We start from the raw sequence: 22,140 nt of genomic DNA, 5'->3' as shown, positions 1-22,140 counted from the left end.
ACTGACAGTGACTCAAATAAGGGCAAGTGTCAGCAAGACAATGCAGTGGTGCACTGGCAGGTCAAAGGTCACTTTTGATCTGGGGAGGGGCCCCTTCCCGGTTCATCCCATCAGCACAGGCCGACTTCTGGGAAATTGTCTGTGATCCAGAGCTAAATAAAACAATGAAAAAGGTGTTCAATAGAGTTCTAAAACACTGTGCAGACAATGGAGGCTGGGGTCATCATAGTGCAGACTAAAGCTTGGTTGCTGTGGATGTGTGTCTGAAACTCCAAGGATGGCAAAAAAGTATTCAAACTTGTTCGTAAGCCAATTCAACCTGGTCAGATTGGTTATTAGCTATGTTGAATGTGCATTATTTGACCTAAAATAAAATCATGCTTTCAAGTTTCAGTTCAATTTCATTTGTATAGCGCCACTCAACAACATGTTTTTCATTGTACTTCACATTAAAGGTGCCTCCCTTTTATTATCTAATGAAATGGAAACTGTTAAGGACAAGAGTGTGAAAATAGTGTTTGTGTTTGTGCACTGGCTAATTACAGAAGTCCAGAGACCTTGTGGGCAAAGTTAATGAACCTTGCTTTGGAATGGGGGTGGGAGGTGGCAGACTGATATAACACTTGAGGTTTCAATTTGACCTATTTGTACCAATTCTCAAGGTATTCTGTGATTGTTTCAGTGTCGTGCAACAGCAGGAAAGCCTGCGTAAAAATGTACTGAAGAACGACCTGAGGTTTGAACTAAACAACAGCGAGGAAGAATGTCTCGGTCTGTAAATGCCTTTCTTTAATGACTTTAACCTTTAGAAGGTCCAATTCCCACTGTGATTACACACTAACTTTCCACAGTTCATCTAAAACAAATGTGTGTATCGTGTTCTTGTCAGTCAGTAACATTAAAAAATACTAATTCTGTTGCAGCAGTGGTTCATATTTTGACACCGACAATTCTCATGAAGTTCTTCTGTTATGTACTACGATTCATTGTGGGTGCTATCTTAGAAAAAGACACAAAAGCAACACAGTTCATTTCATTTTTATTCAAATTCAAGCACAATATCTTCAAAGCAATCATACAAAGTCGCTAGGGCTCATTTTCTACCTCTTGGTGAAAAACTGAACTGAATCTCACCCCTACTGATTGAATGAATGACCTACTAATGACACAGTTCCAATAAATCCACCGCACAACAGATGAAATTGGGATGTGAGAGTCGCCTGTGTTTATAAAGAGGATTGTAGTCGTCCCTTTCTTCCACTAGCCCTCCTACCTTTCGTCCTCCCAGAATGAGGTGAGAGGTCACAGCATGTTCCTGTCCAGTACAGTCCCTTGCTGATCAGGACAGAACCACACGCTGGGCCACGCACTCGTTCAACTCTGAGCCTGTCGCTTCCCATCCATCCCCGTATGCAACGCCCCCTTTGATTATCTGAGCACAGTCTGGCCCTGCTCCACTCCCTCTTGTAACACTGCTGTGTGTGTGTCTGCCTGTCACACTGCGTTAGACTTTCCGTAACTCGGTGAACCCGGAGGTGAAACAAACTGCTGCCGGGGTGACTGGGCACGCTTTGCTATTGGTCAGGCTGCTGATACGTAACTGGGTCACAAATGTTCACGTTTTTTTTATCAGGGGAAAAAAAACAGAGATTCACCATTTAATGAGTTACTAACCATGTTTTTAATTACACCTGCTTTTTATTGTCATGCAGATGCAGTTTATGATGAATCTGATATGCAGTATATTAACCCTCATCCAGACACATCAGAATTTTCTCAATTCGGAGCATGCACTTTTCATACTTTTACAAAATCTAACTTTTGATTTCTAATTACCTCCTTTTCTTTCCTTTGCAGTGCTCGGCCGCCTGTGGAAGAGGTGTCAAGTCCCGTAAGGTGAGTTGTGTGACCAAGTCAGGTCGTCCCGTCCCAGAAGAAAACTGCCAGCACCTGTCCCCCAGACCTAGCAAGCAGAGGCGCTGCCGAGGTGGACGATGCCCCAAGTGGAAGACTGGAAACTGGGGAGAGGTAGGACGCTCTGACCTTGCCATAAAACACTCCTCAATTTTCTGTTCTCACGCTGCCAGACATGTCGGCTTTTTTTTTTTCCTCTCTCTTTCTACTTTAATGCTTACCAGCTTGCTGGCAACTATGTCCTTATGTGTGAAACATGTGCAGCTGAACCTGACTGTATTTATGCAGCATGCTAAGCCTCTAACTGAGGCAGGGTGTCTTACACATCACATGATGGTGTGTCGGGGTGCAGCACAGGCCTGGGGTGGCAGCAGATAGACAGTTTGACGTGGTGAGCTCTGAGGGTGTAACATTATAATGCACTGAGCTGGACAGCAGGCGGGATGTGCACTCTGCTTTTTGATCTGAAGTACAGCCAGTGAAAATCTACCCTACTCAACTTCTATATATTCTCTTCCTTTGGCACTCACCTTCCTCTCCTCTCTGTGCCTTTTATCCTCTCTCACTGTTGAATTCCCCCAAAGAACACTTTTTCTTCCCAGCCCGCTTTCCCCTTCTTTTTTTTTACCACTATCTTCTGCCTCCCCGATGGGAACCACATGTTGGTCTTTTCGTTGAATGCCCTGCTAAAGGTATTTCATCCTGCCAGAAAAAGTCACTAAGTGCACCTGGGCAGCCACAAAACTTGCCATGTGCTTGTTCCCGTTTTCTTTCCCTCACTTTGTCCTCTACGTTTCTTTTCCCCTCTCTCTCCTCTCCTGTCCTCTTTCTCTGGATTCACTCCACCAGTCCGAGACACATCTGCGCTCCATACGTCAGAGAGGATGTCTGATCTAAACAGCTGTAGAGCAGGATGCGTGCCAGGAGAGAATGATACTCAACTCAAAGCTCTTAGTAAAGTCCAGTCCAGTGCATCAAGCTGATTCAGGGTCCAAAGGCTTTAGGTTGTGAATGAACATGTAACTACATATGTAGCAGACAATGTGCTTGTATACATTCATGTCCAAATCTTTAAAACCATGACACGGAAACAAACAGTACATCTTACTCTTTGTCACAGTGTACCGCAAAAATGCTTCCTTTGCTGTTATTACATCGTTAAAATGTCATCCAACAGAATTACATTAACATGAATGCAGTGCAGGTTGTTCAGAAGGAACAGCATCTGTTTGAAAGGAAACAAGTCAGATATTAGTTAGTGCAAAATCACATCAAAAGCCTAAATATGAAGCTGAAAACAATTTAAAAAATGTTGTTGCATGCAGTTGTATCAGCCAAACCCTCTCTTTCTGTTTGTTCTGGGTAGAAATGTGTTTGGTATTACTGCGTACAAATCTGGCTTTCATCTCAAGCATTTCTGCTGCTGATTACACACAGATTGACTAATCAGAAATCCTTTCAAGGTGCAAACTTTAATTTCTTCACTTTTCTGCAACACAAATGTCAGTGTCACTCATATTGCTTACACATGAACACGGAGGCTTTATTATCTTAACATTGTCATATGTCAATCAATATAAACAATACGGTGCAAATATGCATAGTGGATGAATCATCTACATCATTAAAAAAAACTGATGAAAAGCCAGTAGACCCAAGAGGACTCACACTTTGGTTAATGCCAAGGGGAAACAGTACATCTCTAAACATCTTATTTAAAATTGTTGAGATAAGTCTAAGTTTTACCAAGTGCCAAGTCAAAAAACAAGCAAACAAAAAGCTAATAAAAGTTGAATGGTTCTAAAATGACATCCACACACAACTCGGTAATAATTACAAAAGAATAAGATATAATAGTTATTAGTTTGTCATTCCCTTTAGTAAATGATATATAACGAATCAGTTCAGACAATCCAACAAAAATCCATGCATGTATGTTGATTGAATTTAATGGCCATTCATTCCCTAAAATAGATGTTATACAGTGATGATCAGTTCAGACGGTCTAATGAAAAGTAAAATAGCATTCATGATTACTGTACCAATGTTAGGGGAATATAATGTCCACTTGATGCACAACTATAAACTAATAAAGTCAAAAAGTCTGGATTTACTTTCCTCAAAGCTCTTACCCGCTCTGATTTCAGTGTTCAGCATCATGCGGCGACGGCATCCAGCGCCGGGAGGTCCTCTGTCAGCTCGGTGACCGCCGCAGCGCGCTGGAGAGCGGCTGTCCCCAGCGCTCCCGACCGGCGTCCAGCCAGAGCTGCCGGGTGGCCGACTGCCCCTCCCGGTACCGGTGGAGAGAAGGAGACTGGCAGACGGTAAGAATGGCGAACACGGTGAGCTGAAGCAAGCAGTTTTAGCTCGCTCTGCTTCACCCCGGCAGGATGAAATCTGCTCTGTCATTTCTGGTGAAGTCTGAGCCGTTGCTGCGCTGCTGCCTGTCAGGAGGCCAGAGGGGAGGAGAGGAGAGGAGAGGAGAGGAGGCGAGCTGCTTCATGCCCCTGATGAGAATCAGATTTTTTCCCCTCCCTCTCACCCAACAAAGCCGAAGCCTAGTTCCTGTCATTAACAAATGGTTCCTGTGCTCTTTCAGAGGCGACTGAAGCATTTTAAAATGTGGTACTGTGGGTGTCAGATCCTGTTAATTATACAAACTATTATTCAGGTTGCAAAGAGCAAGTGAAAGTAGATTAAAGACTATAAAAAAAGAAACATTCCTCATTTAGTTTCGTGCTGTGAGTGATGTATGAATTCACATTACTGCCTCTATGTGAATAGTTCTGTTCATTCTTATGAGATATGTCATTTTCCATCCAAATCCTTCTCTACTTAATTCTCTGAAGTAGGCGGGTTTCTTTTAGAAATGGGTGAAGTCACATCCTCTATTCCCCAGTTCCTTTTTAAAATCAAATTGTTGAGACTTGATGGGTTGTTTGCACCTGTTGCCACTCCACTATCTCCAGTGTAAACCACTGCAGTCATTAGCTGTGTCTCTGTCCTTTGGCTGGAGTGAACACAGGTGATTAATTCAAAAGTGTATATTTTAAAAGAACACAAAAATGAGGAACTAAGGGTGAAGGGTGCTACTTAAACAAAATAAATAATAAATAGAACCTGACTTCTTCTTGAGTATATCTAAAAAAATGTTCACAAAAATATCCACAAAACCAAAAACCTAACTAGACTAACCAACCGAAATATAGAGGAAGTATCACCCCTGCCTATAGGCTAGCATTGATTTACTAACACAAAAGGTTTTGACTGTCGATAAGTAAGCCTTGAACTTCAAATGAAACTGCAAGTGTCTTAAATAGATTCTATACAAAGCCATAACACTGAAGAGACACATGGACAAACTGAATACTACACACAAAAGCTGCCCCAGAATGCTGGGTTGACAGTTCTGTCACAGTCAGATGTGGGACTTGATTGGAGGCCACAAGTCAGGTCTAGTCGAATCAGCTGATAGCTCTGGAGAGGTAGGCAGGACAATGGATGCAGGGATTGACAAAGGGGCCAATCAGGATGCAGGAACTGAAGTACTAGACTGCATATAATAGGTCATTACTGCCAGGATAGAGGAGATGTAGTGCAACAGGCCACGACCATAACAGTCCAGATTCAGTGACCGCATCACCTGAAGGATGTGGCCGACAAGGGATGCAAAGGATTTGAACTGAATGTTTTTAAATCACACGCTTTGGCCTATGGACGACTTATTTGCCTCATCAGCTGTTTGATGCTAAACAATACGTTTCCTGTCACCTGGCAATATTGACACCTGTTGACATTCTGAACAAAAGCAGCGACTTTAATTGTTTCAACGAGATGAAACCTAATTTTATTTTTCAGGCTAGATTGAAGAAGTCATTCATTTCATCTCAGTGAGCAAGTAATTGTAAGCTATTATAATTAGACAATGTTTCTGAAAGTACACATTTACCTTAAGCCTATTTGTTCTCGTGATTCTAACTAGCACATTTTTTCCTCAAAGACAATAATTTTATTCCCGTGATATAATATTTTTTTCATTCTGGCCATCACAGATTGAAAAAGGTGAAGCCTATGTGGGAAGTGCCTTAAAATTGCATTCTTTCTAATAACCAGCACTTATGTGGTTGTGGATTTTTTCAGACTGTACTAAAGTGTATAAGAAAATCACCCTGATTCTCACTTAATTTGTTACCTCAGTAAACATTTTCCAAATGAGTTTATGCTCTCAGTTGATAGCTTCAAGTCGTCTATGTCATATCTGTTTTTTAAAAAACAAGTAAATTCTAAACTCAGGGCTTTACGACATCCACATGCACCTTTACATGCAAATGGGTGATGCCCCAGTTCCTATGCCCATCTTTCATATACAGTCTGTGCTGATCACATTGTAGAGTATTATCAATAAAATCTCTTTCTGGTGTGAAAATAAACCTTGAGCATTCCTGATAAAGCAGATGAATTTTCAAAATTAAACTACAATAAATAATTCTTAAACATTTCAATGTTTGTTATTTAGTCAATAGTGCTTATTATATAATATATTTTTGTTAATTTAGTGTATTTTAATCACAATTGACAATATGTAATATTGATTTTTTTTTTAGTTTACTTTGGTGATGTTACTATTTGCTCAAAAACTTTTCCTTTATATAAAGTTGCACTTATACCTATGCTACCTTTAATGGGAGCATTCCTGCTGGGTAACAGTCAGCAATTTTCTCAATGCCAGAGGCTACATATCCTTGTTGGTTAGGCTATTAGAACAGGCATCTGCAGCAGGAGTCTCTTCTTCACTGTGTTCAAGGGATGTTGAATCTGGGTCACTGAGCAGCATGAAATGCCTTTCGGAAAGGAGATTCTAATTAGTGTAGAGAAGTGTTTGTAGGTCCCTGCTTGGGTGTCCCAATTAACAGCTGGATGCAATTACAACAGTTCAGATGCAATTGGCAACTGCCATGGGTTAACACATGCAGATGTCTTCTATGCTCTCACACTGACTCTACAAATCAGATACTTACGTCTTACGTCAGCGTTATTTCCTTTTACGCATGTATCTTGTCCCTGCAGATCTAAGCTGTGTATTAGGATAAAATATTTACTGTCCTTTTCTACCATCAGTTTTACTTAAACACACTAAAACTTGAGAACCTGTCAATGTAGCACAACTCAGCGCAGCAGTTCTAGGTATTTCAGTTGTTTGACAGTGTTCAGGATATTAAGAGTGATGAAGACCAGCTGGACTCTCTGTAGTCGTAGTACCACAATGTTCAGCACTGAGTGTTTCTGACGCAAGTGGAAACCACTCTGAGTCCTTGCTAAGATGTTTAGTGTTGGACTCATCTGTTTGATTGTCGTAATATTTGAGTTAAGATATTGAGATTCTGTGACGTAATACCACTTTCATACAAACACACGCTGTCTTCCAAGAACACTGGAATCCCCTATTTTGGTTGAGAAAACAACCAGTCAGTAATCTCACAGTGCTACTGTTTGACTTTTTAAGTTTCCAATGTAGGAGAGTAGTTTTTAGGCTGGTTTTCAGTTTTTGAAAGTCTGAATAGAGGTCAGTTTTGGTATGAAAGGCTGAACAAACAATTCTGCAATTACCATTAGATTATTGTTCTATTATCAAAGATATTGGTGTTTATTTACAACTTGCTTAGACAGATGTTAGTCGATCGTTCATGTTACCTGTCTTCCAACTGTTTAAAAAGTATACAGTATTTGTATCAGGCAGTATCTAGTAGCTGCTATAGGAGTGACCGGTTATGTATTAGGTCAAACACAAGTGTACAGCACAAGTTTTATCTATTTAACAATAAGATGATTGGAGTCTGCCAATAAAAAATAGCTCATTGATTTGTTAAAAGCGTAGATACTGCAATATCCTTTTCAGATAAGTGCCTGGATATTAAGACTCACACTGCTCATCAATTTCACCTCAGACCTTGTATCAGACACATTGTTGGCATGGAGTGTAAACAGTTTCAGGACTTACAAGCTGTGCAATCTCTACTCAGGACTTGATTATGTCCTGAGCTAAGGTTCTTTCACTCAGAACCACATTGCTGTCTCAGGCCTTATCTACTGTTTAGACATTTTTCATCCACAGTACAAAGTAGTAAAAGTCCTGCTTAACTGCTCTTCCTTTTTGTTGCTCTAAAGCACTGATGCCGTACCTTTTAATCACTGAGGGTGAGCCCCTACTTTGTTAATCTGAAGCCTCCGCCAATAGGAGTGAGTTCACCGCTGTGAAATATTGCTTACATGACAAATGATTTGAAATTGTTTCTGAATATCAGGATTTTTTCTAATTTGGAAAGTGCAATATTTCTTCCTATGAACAAATCAAAATGTATTCTTTAGTAGAAGAAGTAGAAATCTCCCATTTCACCACATTCCAAAGGTGCTTTATTGGATTAAGATGCAATGACTGTGGAGGCCGTTGGGGCACCGTGAACTCATTGTCATGTTCAAGAAATCAGTTTGAGATGATTTGAGCTTTGTGATGTGAAGCATTAGCCTGCTGGAAATAGCATCAGACACACTGTGGTCAGAAAGGGATGGACATGGTTAGCAACAATACTCAGGTAGGCTGTGGTGTTTAAACGATGCTCAGTTGGTACTAAGGGGCCCAAAGTGTGGCAAGAAAATATCCCCCACACCGTTAAACCACCACCCGCAGCCTGAACCATCAATACAAGGCAGCATGGATCCATGTTTTCATGTTGTTCACGCCAAATTCTGACCCTACCATCTGAATGTTGCAGTTAAAATTGAGATTCATCAGACTAGGCAAGTTTTTCCAATCTTCTGTTGTCCAAATCAAGTCTTATAGGAGCCAGTTCCTTCATTTTGATGCAGGAAGTGATATCTTAAGCAGTTTTTTTAATCTCATATCCTTTTATTTTGCTAGATGGCGCTGCCACCAGGTCGCAGTCCCATGCCTTTCCCATTAAGCATTTTATTTGAATGAAACATCCAAAAAAGAGCTTGCAATAAATGTCCATCCATCCATCCATTTTCTATACACTGCTTAATCCTCACTAGGGTCGCGGGGGCTGCTGGAGTCTATCCCAGCTGACTCGAGCGAAGGCAGGGGACACCCTGGACAGGTCACCAGTCTGTCACAGGGCTACATGTACAGACAAACAATCACACTCACATTAACACCTACGGGCAATTTAGATTAATCAGTTCACCTCAGCATATTTTTGGACTGTGGGAGGAAGCCGGAGTGCCCGGAGAAAACCTACGCATGCACAGGGAAAACATGCAAACTCCATGCAGAAAGATCCCAGGCTCAAGCTGGGATTTGAACCAGGGATCTTCTTGCTGCAAGGCAAAAGTGCTAACCACTACACACTGTGCAGCCCTGAATGAAACAGCGATATATAACAATGCAAAGGAAAGAAATCCACAAGTAAGGAGTATGATACTTCCGTATAGATGCAGGAGACCTGGCTTATGCAGTGATCCGGCTAAAGAAATTCCCTTCATGTAATTCTTGATTAGTGACCACATCATTTCCTTTGTGAACCTGTATGAATTGTAACCACAGTTTCCTGTTCTTAGCTGACAGGAGTGGCACCCGGTGTGGTTTTCTGCTGCTGTATCTTGTTCAAGGTTTAATGTGTTGTACATACAGAGATGGTATTCTGCATTCTGTGGTTGGGGGAGTGGTTATTTGAGTTACTGTTGATTTTCTATCTACTTGAACCAGTCTGCCCATTCTCCACTGATGTCTCGCATCAACAAGGCATTTTCATCCACACAGCTACAGCTCACTCGATATTTCTTCTTTTTCAGACCATTCTCTGTAAACCCTAGAGGTGGTTGTATGTGAAAATCCCAATAGACCAACAGTTTCTGAAATACTCAGACCAGCCCATCTGGCACCAACAACCATGCCAAGTTCAAAGTCACTTAAATCCCCTTTCTGATGCTCAGTTTGAACTTCAGCAAGTTGTCTTTACCAGGTATACATACCTAAAAGCATTGCCTTGCGACCATTAGCTATTTGTGTTAACAAGCAATTGAACAGATGTCCATCCATCCATTCTCTATACACCGGTTTATCCTCACTACGGTCGCTGGAGCCTATCCCAGCTGACTCGGGCGAAGGCAGGGGACCAGTCTGTCGCAGGGCTACATGTACAGACAAACAACCACACTCACGCCTACAGGCAATTTAGAATAGTCAATTAACCTCAGCATATTTTTTGACTGTGAGAGGAAGCCGGAGTGCCCGGAGAAAACCCACGCATGCACAGGGAGAACATGCAAACTCCATGCAGAAAGATCCCAGGCCCAGGCCGGGATTTGAACCGGGATCTTCTTGCTGCAAGGTGAAAGTGCTAACCACTACGCCGTTGTGTAGCCCAATTGAACAGGTGTACCTAATAAAATGGGCCGTGAGTGTGGATGACACCATAGATGCCTGTGGAGAAACCAAAATAATGTCATAGTCTCCACTAGCTTGACAGAAATTGAATATTCCAGCATGAAAATGACCCAAAATATATTGTCAAAATCACTTAAGAGTTTCTATTGAAGAAAAAATACGACCTGGTCAAGTTTGTGGCCTTGCTTCAATGCATTAGAACACCTTTGGGGTATTTTAAAGAGAAAGATAGAGCAACAAACCCTTCAGCAAAGAGCAGCTGATTAGAGTAGTCTCTGAAGTATAGCAGAGCACTTCTCAAGAAAATTTTGTATCGCCCATGCTGAGGAGGATTTAGTCTATTATCAAAAGTACAGGTGGACATATGAAGTAGCTAAAAAAATGAAAGGTTTGAAGCTCAGTAATGAAAGGTGGACTGACTTTTACTGTGCTGGGTTCCTCACCATAGTAGTATTGCAATTATTGGGAGGAGAATGCTGAGTTCTTTGATATTAAAGTGATGTTGCACAGATGTCTACTCACTTTTGTTGTGTACTGTAATTAAATCCACTTTATTCCAAAGAACAACCTTTTAAATACCTTTTATGTAGCATCTATAATTTAGGAATGCTGCAGTGTTTCTCATAATACCGCTCGTATATAATTTGGTATCTCAGTAAAACACCAGTGTCTGTCTTGTCTCCACTATAGTGCAGTAAGTCATGCGGATCGGGCCACCGACAACGAGCTCTGCAGTGTGTAGACCACAACCAGCAGGAGGTCCATGAGATGTACTGTGTGAACCAGATCAGGCCACCACACTTAGAGAGCTGCAACACTCATGCTTGTGAGTTCATCTGGATCACAGGAGAATGGACTGAGGTGAGCGGCAGAAAAAAAACTGTGCAGCATTTAGATGATCAGTGAAAGTTTTGAGATCTTTTTTTTTGTTTGTTTATGCAGAAAGTACTTTACTCTTCATGAGGAATTCATGTAAATCACCATCTTTCAATCCGGTGATGTGGGAATGCCAGAAATCACTGTTGTTATTTCATGCCACTGATCTATTCTCTTCTCCAGTGCTCAGCCAGCTGTGGCCAGGGCTACCGCCAGCGTCTGATCTCCTGCAGTGAGGTGCATGTGGACAATGACAACTATGAGTACGGCCATCAGTCTTTGTCCAACTGCCCCGGGACCCCCCCTGAGAGCTACATGCCTTGTAATCTGGACCCGTGCCCATCGCCACAGGAGTGGAGGGCTGGAATCTGGGGACCGGTGAGCGAGTCCATGCTGTCTCGTCATTTTTCAGTATTTCAGCAAGGAGAGACATATACATGGTTGTTGTGTTAGTTTAAAAAATATAATCAAAGGCCTTGTGCTTTATGAGAGACTGACTCATTTCTAAATCCAAATTAAAGTATTTTCCTCCAGTTTTGCAGCTAATTAAAAGATTTTCTATCATCATGCAGGCATCCATTAGCAAATTACACTACATTTATGAACATTAACTGATATTACTTATCTGTCTTTAATCTCAAGAGACACAAATATGGATTTTAGTTAGCTTTTTTATGTGTTTTATGATTTTCTTTTGCGTAAATAAGGCGACATTTTACAGATTATAGGTTAAAACAATAAAAGTTTTGACCTTTGTAGAAACCAGATGATAAAATTTAGTCATGAATTTTGATCTTTTTCAAATTGCCACTGTGAAGATCAAAATTTTGCACATACCGTCATCCACGTGTTTGACTTTCATACCGTTTCGCTTCTTCTGCTTCCCTTCAGTGTTCAGTGAGCTGTGGGGATGGAGCGAAGGAGCGGACGGTGCAGTGTGTTTCGGCAGATGGTCAACAAAGCAATAGGTGCTTTCAAGATGCAAGGCCAGAAGCCAGAAAAGTCTGCAGGAATCCAAGCTGTGAGTGCTGCAAGAAAACTGCTCCTTTTAACCAAAGTCAAGGCTACCAGGATTAGATACAAGCCAAATGAAAGCATCTCAAATTCCTGTATTAGGTATGGCTCAACACGACTCGGTCATCTCAGAGATTTGGCCTTTAGTGAAATATTTATGAAGCGAGGCAAGCATCAAAGATTTCCTGTTCAGTGTATTTACTTCCCTTACGGTACTATGGGACATCAAAGAGTGGGTGGCTTTTGGTTTTCTTTGATTCGATGAAGTGATTTGCCACACTTGACTTAACTGCTGAAATTTGTGAAAGATGTGTGCACATCTGTGTATACAGCCCGAATGCCTGTCCTGTGTTAAATCTTTGAATAATACACTCCTGAATACTTACTTATTTATACTTCTTTTTGTTTCTCAAGGCCATTTGCCTTTGAGCTGTCAAGACATCCTGAGCATTAATGGCCCCATCCCAGACAGCGAACACTTTCTCAGCATTCAAGGAAAAGCACTCAAGGTAAGATAATATCATCTTCTTACCTCATCAGTACACAAAGCACAGCTTGTGAAGCCATAACAGCTTTTATTTATGATGAGGAACAGACACTTGTTAAGGCTTCTCTCTTTTCTCTCTTGACATTTCAAATGACTTAAACACTAACATAATGTTTTGCTGCACTGTTTACATGTGTCTCTGTGCTTAAAATTAATCTCTGCCTGCATGTGTTTAGGCATACTTCTGGCGCTGTGGCTTCGTGTAAAAAGTTGCAAATAGATGCAGCACATTTCACAACACAGTGCCAGAGGAAATTCTTTCACTGCTTTCAAAATGACTTTGCACAACAGGGCTGCTCAGGTCATTTTTAGGGAGTGCACTGTGTTTTTCCAATATATACACAATCTTCTGTCTTGTCTGTGGCTTTGACATAGCTATTATAACATCCTGTGTTGTTGTTGTTTTTTCGCCACTTCCAAGTCTGCACCTTTTCTGTAATTTGCTATTTTTCTCTACCATCCTATCACCTCCATGCCTTTCTTTTACCCTTACTTCCCCGCTACTCCACCTCCGTCTGGTCTCCCACCTCTACTTCTCCTTTTACTCCTCCTTTGCCCTTTTTTCCCTCAGGTCTACTGTGCAGGAATGCAGACAGAGACTCCGCAGGAGTACATCACCTTGACAACCGGTGAAGAGGAGAATTTTTCTGAGATCTTTGGCTTCAGGTAAACAGCTAAAAGGATAACAATGAGTACAGCCTGTTTCGCTACAAAATCCAGCTGACTCCTGGCTGTAACTTCCACAGAAGTGGGAAGAGCTAAGGTATCTTTTGTGTACGTGTGTGTTTCCCAGGCTCAATGACCCCACCCAGTGTCCAGCCAATGGCTCCAGAAGAGAAGACTGTGACTGTCGAAGAGACTACACTGCTGCAGGCATCACCACCTTCTCCAAAGTCCGCCTGGACCTCAGGAAGATGAACATCATCAGTGAGTTGCCCACAACCTCAGCAGCATCCTGTGCCAATGTTAACTCTGCATTACTCCCAAATGAGAGCTTCCTTTGCCATTTAATTATGTCCGTGTTCACCAGGGTTAATGGGCTCAAGATGTCTTTAAGGTTCATTTAAGGAACACACAATTACAAGGCTTGAGGGGATTTAGTGAAACTGCTCTAACTAGACGGAATCATCCTGTTATTGCCATTTGGCTGACCTTAAAACGAGGGCAAGATTTATTGTAAATGCCTAAAGATTTGGTCATTATGGCAAATGCAAGCTATCATAGCAAATTTCAAGACAGAAATTTTCACGAATGACACGTTTGTGGCTTTATCTTGATATTTAGCTACAGATTGGAATTTTGCAGTCACCCGCGAAGGCAAGAGTGTTCCGTTTGCTACAGCTGGAGATTGCTACAGCGCCGCCCGCTGTCCACAGGTAAGAATAAAGACAGCTTTTAAAATGATTTCACTTGTCACACCAGGAGAAGTGTAATGAGTAACATCAGTGATGGTTCAGTTTTATCAAGAAGAGCCACTCAGATGAGCAGGAACGCATTGAACCAGGAACTTTAAAGGAATGTAGTCGCCATTAGTGTTATTAATTACACCTGTGCTTGTCCTGCTAGGACTTGTCAAAATGTGGACCGTGGCAGAGGCACTATTCGCTACCATGTCATTTCATGCCTAGATAAATTTGAAATATGTCTCATCCAAAAAACAAACCCACCTTGCAATTTGCTTCTTGTCCTGTCGTCTTTGACAATATGGTCTGTGTGCTGCTTTGATCAGATACTTGTGTCTTCATCTGTTCTATATGTATTTTCTTTTTGTATGTGTTCTGTGCTGTTTTGTATGTATTCTCTTATTGAATTTTATGCATTTTAAACACATCATGTCACCTTTCATCTGTCCATCCTTGTCATCATACAAATAAATACTCTATGAATATTATACCTAATACATTTAGATGTTTTCTCTGTAAAATGCAACAGATTTGAAAATTACAAAGTTAATATTTGCAGTTTGAAGGATGTAATCATTAATTTAATTGAGCTTCTTCTCTACTCTTGACCTTGTAATGTTGTGCTTCCTCCTTTTTTCTGCTGCTGACCCTTAAAAGTCAGTGTGTCAAAGTGCATGGCAATACTCCATTATTTCTATTTTTTGCACATATATTTCACTATCATATTGAATTTACACTTTTTCTCTCTGTTCCTCTCTTTTTTTTTTAGGGTCGGTTTAGGATAAACCTGTCAGGAACAGGTTTTAAGGTAGCCGAGGAAACCTCATGGGTCTCCCAGGGCAACTACGCAGTAGCTAATATACAAAAATCACAGGTAATTTGTCACATAAATGTGGTTATAACCAAGAGGAAACTCACAAAATAACTGCAAAAATGAGACAGCATATTCAAATGTTCAGAATCATATAACAGAAGGAGAAAAGTCCCTCCTTCCTCTGGGCTTTAAACCACCAGATGGGCTTAACCCCAAGTCGGCCCGGTGTTCCCAGCTCCTCTTCTCTCTGTAAACCTGCTGTGAAAGGAGCTCTATTGGGCAGCTGCTCTCTCAAGTGCCTACCCACCCTCCACTTTTGAAATGGAGATCAGGCTGGAGAGCACTTTTTGGCAAGGCAAAAACAGGAGGCTGCAGCGATGCCAAAAAGTGCTCACAGCCTGATATCCAAAGCCAGCTGGCCCACTTTGGGCACTCCAGGCAGTTTAACTAAAGCCTGGTTGTGACAGTGGGATGGAGACAGCACTCCAGTGAAGATCAGACAAACCACTTACAGCATGCTGTGTCTTTCATGTCGTGGGATAGTGATTTTGGCGTACTTGCCTGATGCAATTTTCTTTTTATTTGTAGATGTTTGTATGAAACCGTCATTATGCTGCATGCAAATGATCATGAGTAATTAGCTCGTATTTCTCTGCTTGTTGCTGCGGGTGATTATCATCCAATTCATACCTGGCGACAGCCTGCTTGGTGGGCCTCAGTCTTTGTATGCCTTTTAGAAAAGGATATCAGATTCCAGAGCCACCAAAACAGTTTACTTTGAAAGTGGTGAGATGGTGAGATTCTCAGACTTCCAAATACCAATTCCTTCACTGTTAAGGCAGAAAAGACTAGAAATTTCCACAAGACAGGTGAAAAATGACAGCAGCCGTGGTGCTGATGAAATCTGATCTTACACGTAGCCTGTGTAATGTCATATTACCAAACCTAACACTGTTTGTTTTCTCTGCATGTAAATGTACGTTCCTGCAATGGATTCTTCCACAGCTCATGTTATTCTGCTTGTGTCCTCAGGATGGCAGCAGAGTGTCAGGAATGTGTGGAGGCTACTGTGGTAAATGTACACCGTCCTCTGGCCGCAGTCTGCCTGTAACAGTGGAGTAGATCTAAAGCCATCAAACAGGTGTGGAATGCATTAGAAATGTGTTAACAGTACATATGCGAATATCAAATGCTTCAAATCACAAAAACACAGAACTTTCCTTTGTCTGGTCTTCATACTAGTGTGCAGATTGATGAGCTGTTAATGACTGATTGAGTGAGTGTGCATCTTTTTTTGATTTTTTTGCATCCGTTTCCATTCATCTCATCTAGGTGCTCATCATGTGAACACATCACTCCTCTTTGGTGCTACAGCCATCGCATTGAGCTCAAATCCATCCTTCACATAACCTCTTTAAATCCCATGTGTGTATAGTGTAAATAAATCTGGTGTAAGTACTGTAAATAGCAGGATAAAATGTCTTATTTATTGTACTCACCATTTATTTTTGTATTTTTGTGTAATTTAAGAGTTGCAGTAGCAAACACCAAACAGTTGCCATGTATGAGATTTTTTTGCCAGAATGTGCCTTCCATTTTGTATATTAGCCTATTTAACTTTTTTAGTGCTGTCATTACTCCACATTCCATGTGTTACAGCCATTTGTTTTATCCAATGATGTTATTGTTGTGATGGTCACCAGTCCTGTGGTTCTTATGCAGTGAGGTGTCTCCAAGCAGGGTTTTTGTTACACATGGCAGACTTACGCAGTTTAACCACACTGATATATATGTATATATATATATATATATATATATATATATATATTTTCCAATTTCCTACTTAGGATGTATTTGTTAGCCAGATGTGACATTCAGGACTTCCTAGTTGCGCGGGACTATTGCATTAGATAGCAAATTACATATTTCACTGTTTCAAAATAGTGATAGTACTTGCAGGTACACGTCCTCTGGGTTTGCTTGTAAAATGTTGTTTGTAAGTGATCAAATCCAAAAGCAGGTGTCACAAACCAACTAAACCGTGTTCTCGCTGCCCCATCTGCATCTGTCCAGCTGTTGTCAGGTGCAGCACTTGCACACTGCAGGAAAAGGCCAGGTGTTGCTGCCACACTGCTTTGGTAATTTGAAGTACTTTTATGGAGTCAGTTCAGTCTCTAACTAAATGCCATTTAGATTGTACGGCCCAGATATGCCGGAGGTTCATCCATAGACAAACACACTGAGGCATAACACACATGCACACACACACATTACTGGATCATAAAGGGATGAGTATAGGTTACAAAACCCACAGAGATTACGCTGCTCGACATCAGAGACCTAAATTCCTGTGTGTTCCTGCATTTCTCTCAGGTAACGTGCAGTGAACAGTGGGAGCCATTAGCCTATAGCTTTTACAGAATAGTCCGGTTATCTTATCTGCAGCAGCTTGAAAGAATTCAAAACTTCCCCTCAGGCCAATAAAATTCTAGTAGATGCTCTGGAGATATAACACAATAATCCCACCCTGGAGACACCTCTGAAACTGCTGAACCTGCAGGCCCTGCAGCGTGATTTCTGTCCAGATGCTGCTTGTAAACCATTGCCTCCTGTACCTCACTTTCTGTTTTCCATCTTTGTTTGATTTTTTAAAGAGTCTGTCCAAACTGTACATAAGCTCCATTTCAGAGCATTTTGTTCTTTGTGAAGATATCAGGGTACTTTTTTTAAGATTTTGTGTATGTTTTTATATCTCTTTCACCACTGTTCTGCAGTATTGTGAGCTGTTTTGTTTCGAAATTTGCAGAAGAATTCAGAAAGTGTAGATGAAAATCCAAAAAGAAATTATTCATTTTAGTCTTTAGATTTGTATTTGTACGTTAGACATATGTACAACTCATTAAGAAGCCATATTTGCTGTTCTGTGTGGTGCTATTCCAGTGCCTTATGTGATAATGCGCACTCTTCAACCAAAAGGGAATTAAACACAGTTTTAATCTGCAATGAAACAAAAATAAAAGACACGGGGAAGAAAATATTTTGTGTTTTACTGACAGTTACAGCTGACAAATGCACTTCTCAATGTGAATGTCAGAAAGTAGTTCAGCCAATATAGTTCTCAGGTGCCATAAATGAAGGGATTATTATATTTAAATGTATTTATCTTATTTTACACATTTGCCTCATGTTTATCAGGCAACTGAATGTGTATTATTAGCTTTTAACAATTTAAAGTCTCTTTTTATATTCTTTATTTTACATGCAAGTATTTATTTTATCTTTTCTTGTGAATGTGCATAAGCTTTTTCCATACTGACTATGGACCACCACACCGTATTGCCATGAAATGAACCATCTGGCAGCAGATTTCTTGTTTTATGAATGCATTTATTTGTGTATATAAATGTGTCATATTTGCATAAACTGTTTAAGCAGAGTTTGGTGCTGCCACATGAAAAGGATGATTTATGGATGAGACCGGATAAGGCAATGATTGGAGATTAATAAAATGTCTGACACGCACCGCACTTGTCCGTCTGCTTTTCACACTAATATATCATTTCCCCCCTAAACCTTGCCCTTGATGTGTCATTGGCTGGGATACCGGCTGTAAAAATCATGAAAAGATGATAGTGGGGTTAATGTTTAGACCATAAAATTCCTGCTCCGTAACACTTCTGCTTAATTATGATTACCCTCTTTACACCATCATAACAGTCTGACGGATGTGTTTTATGGATCTAATCTCTTCTCTGTCTGTGTTCATAATAGTGAATTATCAGGCCATCTAGCAGGCGTCATCACAGGTCCTCCTAAACCAATCTGATTTATTGCAGAACAAATTCAGGCAGGAAATAAACTGAGAGACTGATCTTTATTGGTGGCAGATTTGTGTATCCAATTTTCTGAGTACAGTTTAAAGGTCTACTCTAGACACTGTTTTTAAGGCCTTCAAAAACACTCTACTTCAGTCATTTATGTTAGATATGTTTTTTTAAATACAATTTAATATCTATTAATATATGGATAATTCTCATTTTCAAAGATGAGGAGGACTCTTTCCAGTGTATGGAAATGCTGGGCATTTAAAATTTCTTTTATTTTGAAATGTGACTGGCTTCCATAGGAGTTGTGACACCACATGATCATCTATTGCAAACACATCTTAAATTCAGATTTAAAGAAATTATGTAGAAACTTTCTGTCTCCAACAGCTGCCTGAGTCTGCACAAAGACGCAAACATCCAAATGAAGTTTAAAAAAAGAGCAAAATAACACATTTTGAATAGATTTAACGAACTACAGGACAACATATTAACCCTAAGACTATATAACCTTTAAAACAAGAAGCAAAGCATCTAGTTTTTATTCATTAAAAACTGAAATTATAACTTATCACATGTAATCTTGCCTTTACACCTGGTTTCTTGTATGTTTCCTTCAGCCTGGTATGAGTAGTATCTGAATAAGAGATTACCGAGTTGTTTTACTGACATTAATATTCTTCTGCTTTAAAGTAGTAACCATTATTTTATAATAAAAAATAAACAACCACATAATTCACCTGAGTTTTAACTGGAAAAGGTTGAGCATATTCAGCACACGTCTGTCATCCTATATGTAACTTCTACATGGAGCAGAGAATAAAATGCCAACTGTATGCCAGGATGAATATGCATCAAAGTATCACTGACTATATTACACAAGCTTACAGGATTGAAATTTCATGCTGCGTCGGAAATCTCAGGTGAGCCGTAGCAACCGGAGCCAGCCAGTCAATTTGAGTCTGACTCTTCAAATGTCTGTCAGCAGTCTCAGTAAGCTGCTGCTTGAGAGTGGCTGTTATGCAGGGGATAAGAAAAAGTGTGAAATGGAAAGATTGGCAAGGAGGAATGAGGGAGAGAGAGAAGCTTTCAACAGCTCCAACTCTTGTCTAAACTTAAGTACGTGATTCAGATGTAGATTTGCAAACATCCCCCTGGTCAGTTTGCAGAAAAACTCTTCTTGCACACGCATGAAAACAGCAGTACAGAGCAGATGGATGACAGCAGCATGTCAGCAGGTTTGTGTTACATCAGATATCCCTGAAAAATAAACCGCAGACTTACAGGCTAGTCTTCTGTCCTCAGTGGATGGGGCCGAATGTAATGTAAAGAGCTCAGTTTCACTGCTCACTTTGTTAAAAGTTATGATGAATTCCTTCAAGTGCGCTGAATGTGCATTTAACGCTGCAAAAATACTGCAGGTTTTCAGCAGCATGATCGACAGAGTGAGAGGCACTCAATCTGTGACAGTTCAGCAGCAAAGGACATGGTTTATTTTAGTTGATGGCTTCTGTCATAAGTTGTTGAATGACCTTTGATGTGTATTTGGCCTCCAGATAATGTACACGTGTGTCTCTATAGACTCGCACCAGAGTTTAACCTCAGTCTGCTGGTATTCTTTATAAGTTTACAGTTTTCCCCTATTATCTTCAGTGATCTGTAGAACTCCTGCAGCTAAATTTCACCATCCACAGCCAATATTTTACCATCTCCCTGATATGCATCGCTGTGAGAAAGTAAGGGTACTGTTATCATTCACTGAAGAACAGGCAGGTGCAACTTTGAATTATGCAGTTGCCACTTCTAATGCTGCAAGAGCTTGTTCTTATCTCTGAATGTCTCTGGATTTGTGTGCAGGTGTGTGACTAGGACAGAGAGGGTTGTGTGCATATGCTGGTGTACCAAAGAGCAGCTCATAAAGGTTAAATATTAGATTTTTTTCCACTGTTTTGCAAAAAAGAGCTTGCAATAAATGTCATAAAATAATATTTACACATTCACATACCCATACAGAGTCCTTATTTCTGTGTCCATATAGTCTAGTCTATGTGACTACATTGTGCCAGTTGTTTTTTTTTTCCACACTACTCTCACAGACCTTCCCACAAGGATTAGAGCAGTGATCTAAGCTGCTGTGGGCTTCAGGCTGTACTAGACGTTCCCAACACTTCTGAATGTCATGTCCAGCACCTTGGAAGTGATGCCAATTGAACCCAAATCCGCCCTAACAGACTTCTGCAGGTCTGAAGTTCACAGGCAAGATATTTGAGATAATGTGAGTTAAAATGCAGGAATTTATAAGTCCTGGAGCCGGAGACACTGTTACTTTTCACTGCATTCAACTGATGCAGACAGAGGCAGAAAGAAAGACAGACTGGTATCAGCTGACTGTACTGACACTCACTGTTGACTGTATGACCAAATAAGGAGCTTTTCTCAGCTTCCACCTCGTTTTTTTCCCCCTGCATTGCTCCTGGAAATAGCATGAAAGCTGTTTTCAATTCTGTGTTTAGACTCTTAACTTAAGACTTAATGATGGGAGTTTTAGAGTTGTGAGCCCCCTGGGTCAGCTCCCCCTGCCATCATTACCATCATCATTCCTAAAGGTAATCTGGGATGGCTTTGAACTGATACTTAGCAGTAAGCCTCAGGCCCACATGCACACACAAATAATTTGGATGCACAGATACTGTAGCCTATGTGTTTATCTGGAAGGGCCGAATGTGTGTGTGGCTGCATGTCAATTTTATGTGCGGATTTGCCTCCTCTTCATTCCTCTTCTTTTCTGTCACGCTGCCATAATTTGACTCCAGACTCCTGATGTGTAGCAAAGATGTTTTTTTTTTTTTTGCTTTCATCCGCTGCCGTGACTCAAGGTTGCCTGTCCGTCCTTGAGATGAAGCAGAGATCTTCTCACAGTTTCTCTGTCTCATTCTCAGTTCAGCTCATTTTGTTTTCATGTAGCAACACCTGCACTGCTGTCTGTCTTCGTTTCTCACTCCTGACAAGTGATAGAAACAGGCTGTATGGCAACCACTCTTCAGAATAAAGAATATAGCAAATGCTGTATTAAGAAATAATTTTAAGGAAGGAAAAATATTAATCAAACACTTAAAAACCACAGGACACAGTTTTGGCTTTAAACATCTGCTTTCAGACACTATCTCATGCTGGCCAAATAAATGTAGAAAGCAGAACCCTGTAATTTGACTTTATTAAATAGCTGTGCATGATCGTGCTGAAATTGAGATTGGGTCTGTGTTAGTCAGCACTGACATTTGTGCAGACTTGCCACTCTATTTAAAACAAAAATAAAAGGAAATAGATAATCTGTGTTCAATAAA

At 40.6% G+C, this 22,140-nt stretch overlaps 1 protein-coding gene and 1 long non-coding RNA gene across 2 annotated transcripts in view; one reads left to right on the top strand and one right to left on the bottom strand.

Moving 5' to 3' along the window:
* Positions 1–18,494, top strand: part of LOC110956267 (A disintegrin and metalloproteinase with thrombospondin motifs 9) — a 49,823-nt gene extending 31,329 nt beyond the window's left edge. Inside the window, exons 29-40 of the mRNA XM_022201618.2 lie at positions 1,858–2,028; positions 4,062–4,238; positions 11,009–11,179; positions 11,378–11,572; positions 12,086–12,215; positions 12,623–12,717; positions 13,327–13,421; positions 13,549–13,682; positions 14,040–14,131; positions 14,928–15,032; positions 16,005–16,113; positions 16,305–18,494. Of these exons, the coding sequence (XP_022057310.2) occupies positions 1,858–2,028; positions 4,062–4,238; positions 11,009–11,179; positions 11,378–11,572; positions 12,086–12,215; positions 12,623–12,717; positions 13,327–13,421; positions 13,549–13,682; positions 14,040–14,131; positions 14,928–15,032; positions 16,005–16,094 (1,455 nt within the window). The 3' untranslated portion in view covers positions 16,095–16,113; positions 16,305–18,494. The remainder of the gene's footprint in view (positions 1–1,857; positions 2,029–4,061; positions 4,239–11,008; positions 11,180–11,377; positions 11,573–12,085; positions 12,216–12,622; positions 12,718–13,326; positions 13,422–13,548; positions 13,683–14,039; positions 14,132–14,927; positions 15,033–16,004; positions 16,114–16,304) is intronic.
* Positions 1,023–4,659, bottom strand: LOC127534206 (uncharacterized). The gene is made up of 2 exons (XR_007942242.1): positions 4,047–4,659; positions 1,023–3,139 (listed from the first exon to the last, which is right to left on the bottom strand). It is a non-coding gene; the product is annotated as an uncharacterized LOC127534206 (long non-coding RNA).
* Positions 18,495–22,140: the final 3,646 nt, after the last annotated feature.

The sequence above is a fragment of the Acanthochromis polyacanthus genome, chromosome 5 (genome assembly GCF_021347895.1).
Source record: "Acanthochromis polyacanthus isolate Apoly-LR-REF ecotype Palm Island chromosome 5, KAUST_Apoly_ChrSc, whole genome shotgun sequence".
Lineage (NCBI taxonomy): Eukaryota > Metazoa > Chordata > Actinopteri > Pomacentridae > Acanthochromis > Acanthochromis polyacanthus.
This window is presented reverse-complemented; position numbering and strand designations above follow the sequence as displayed.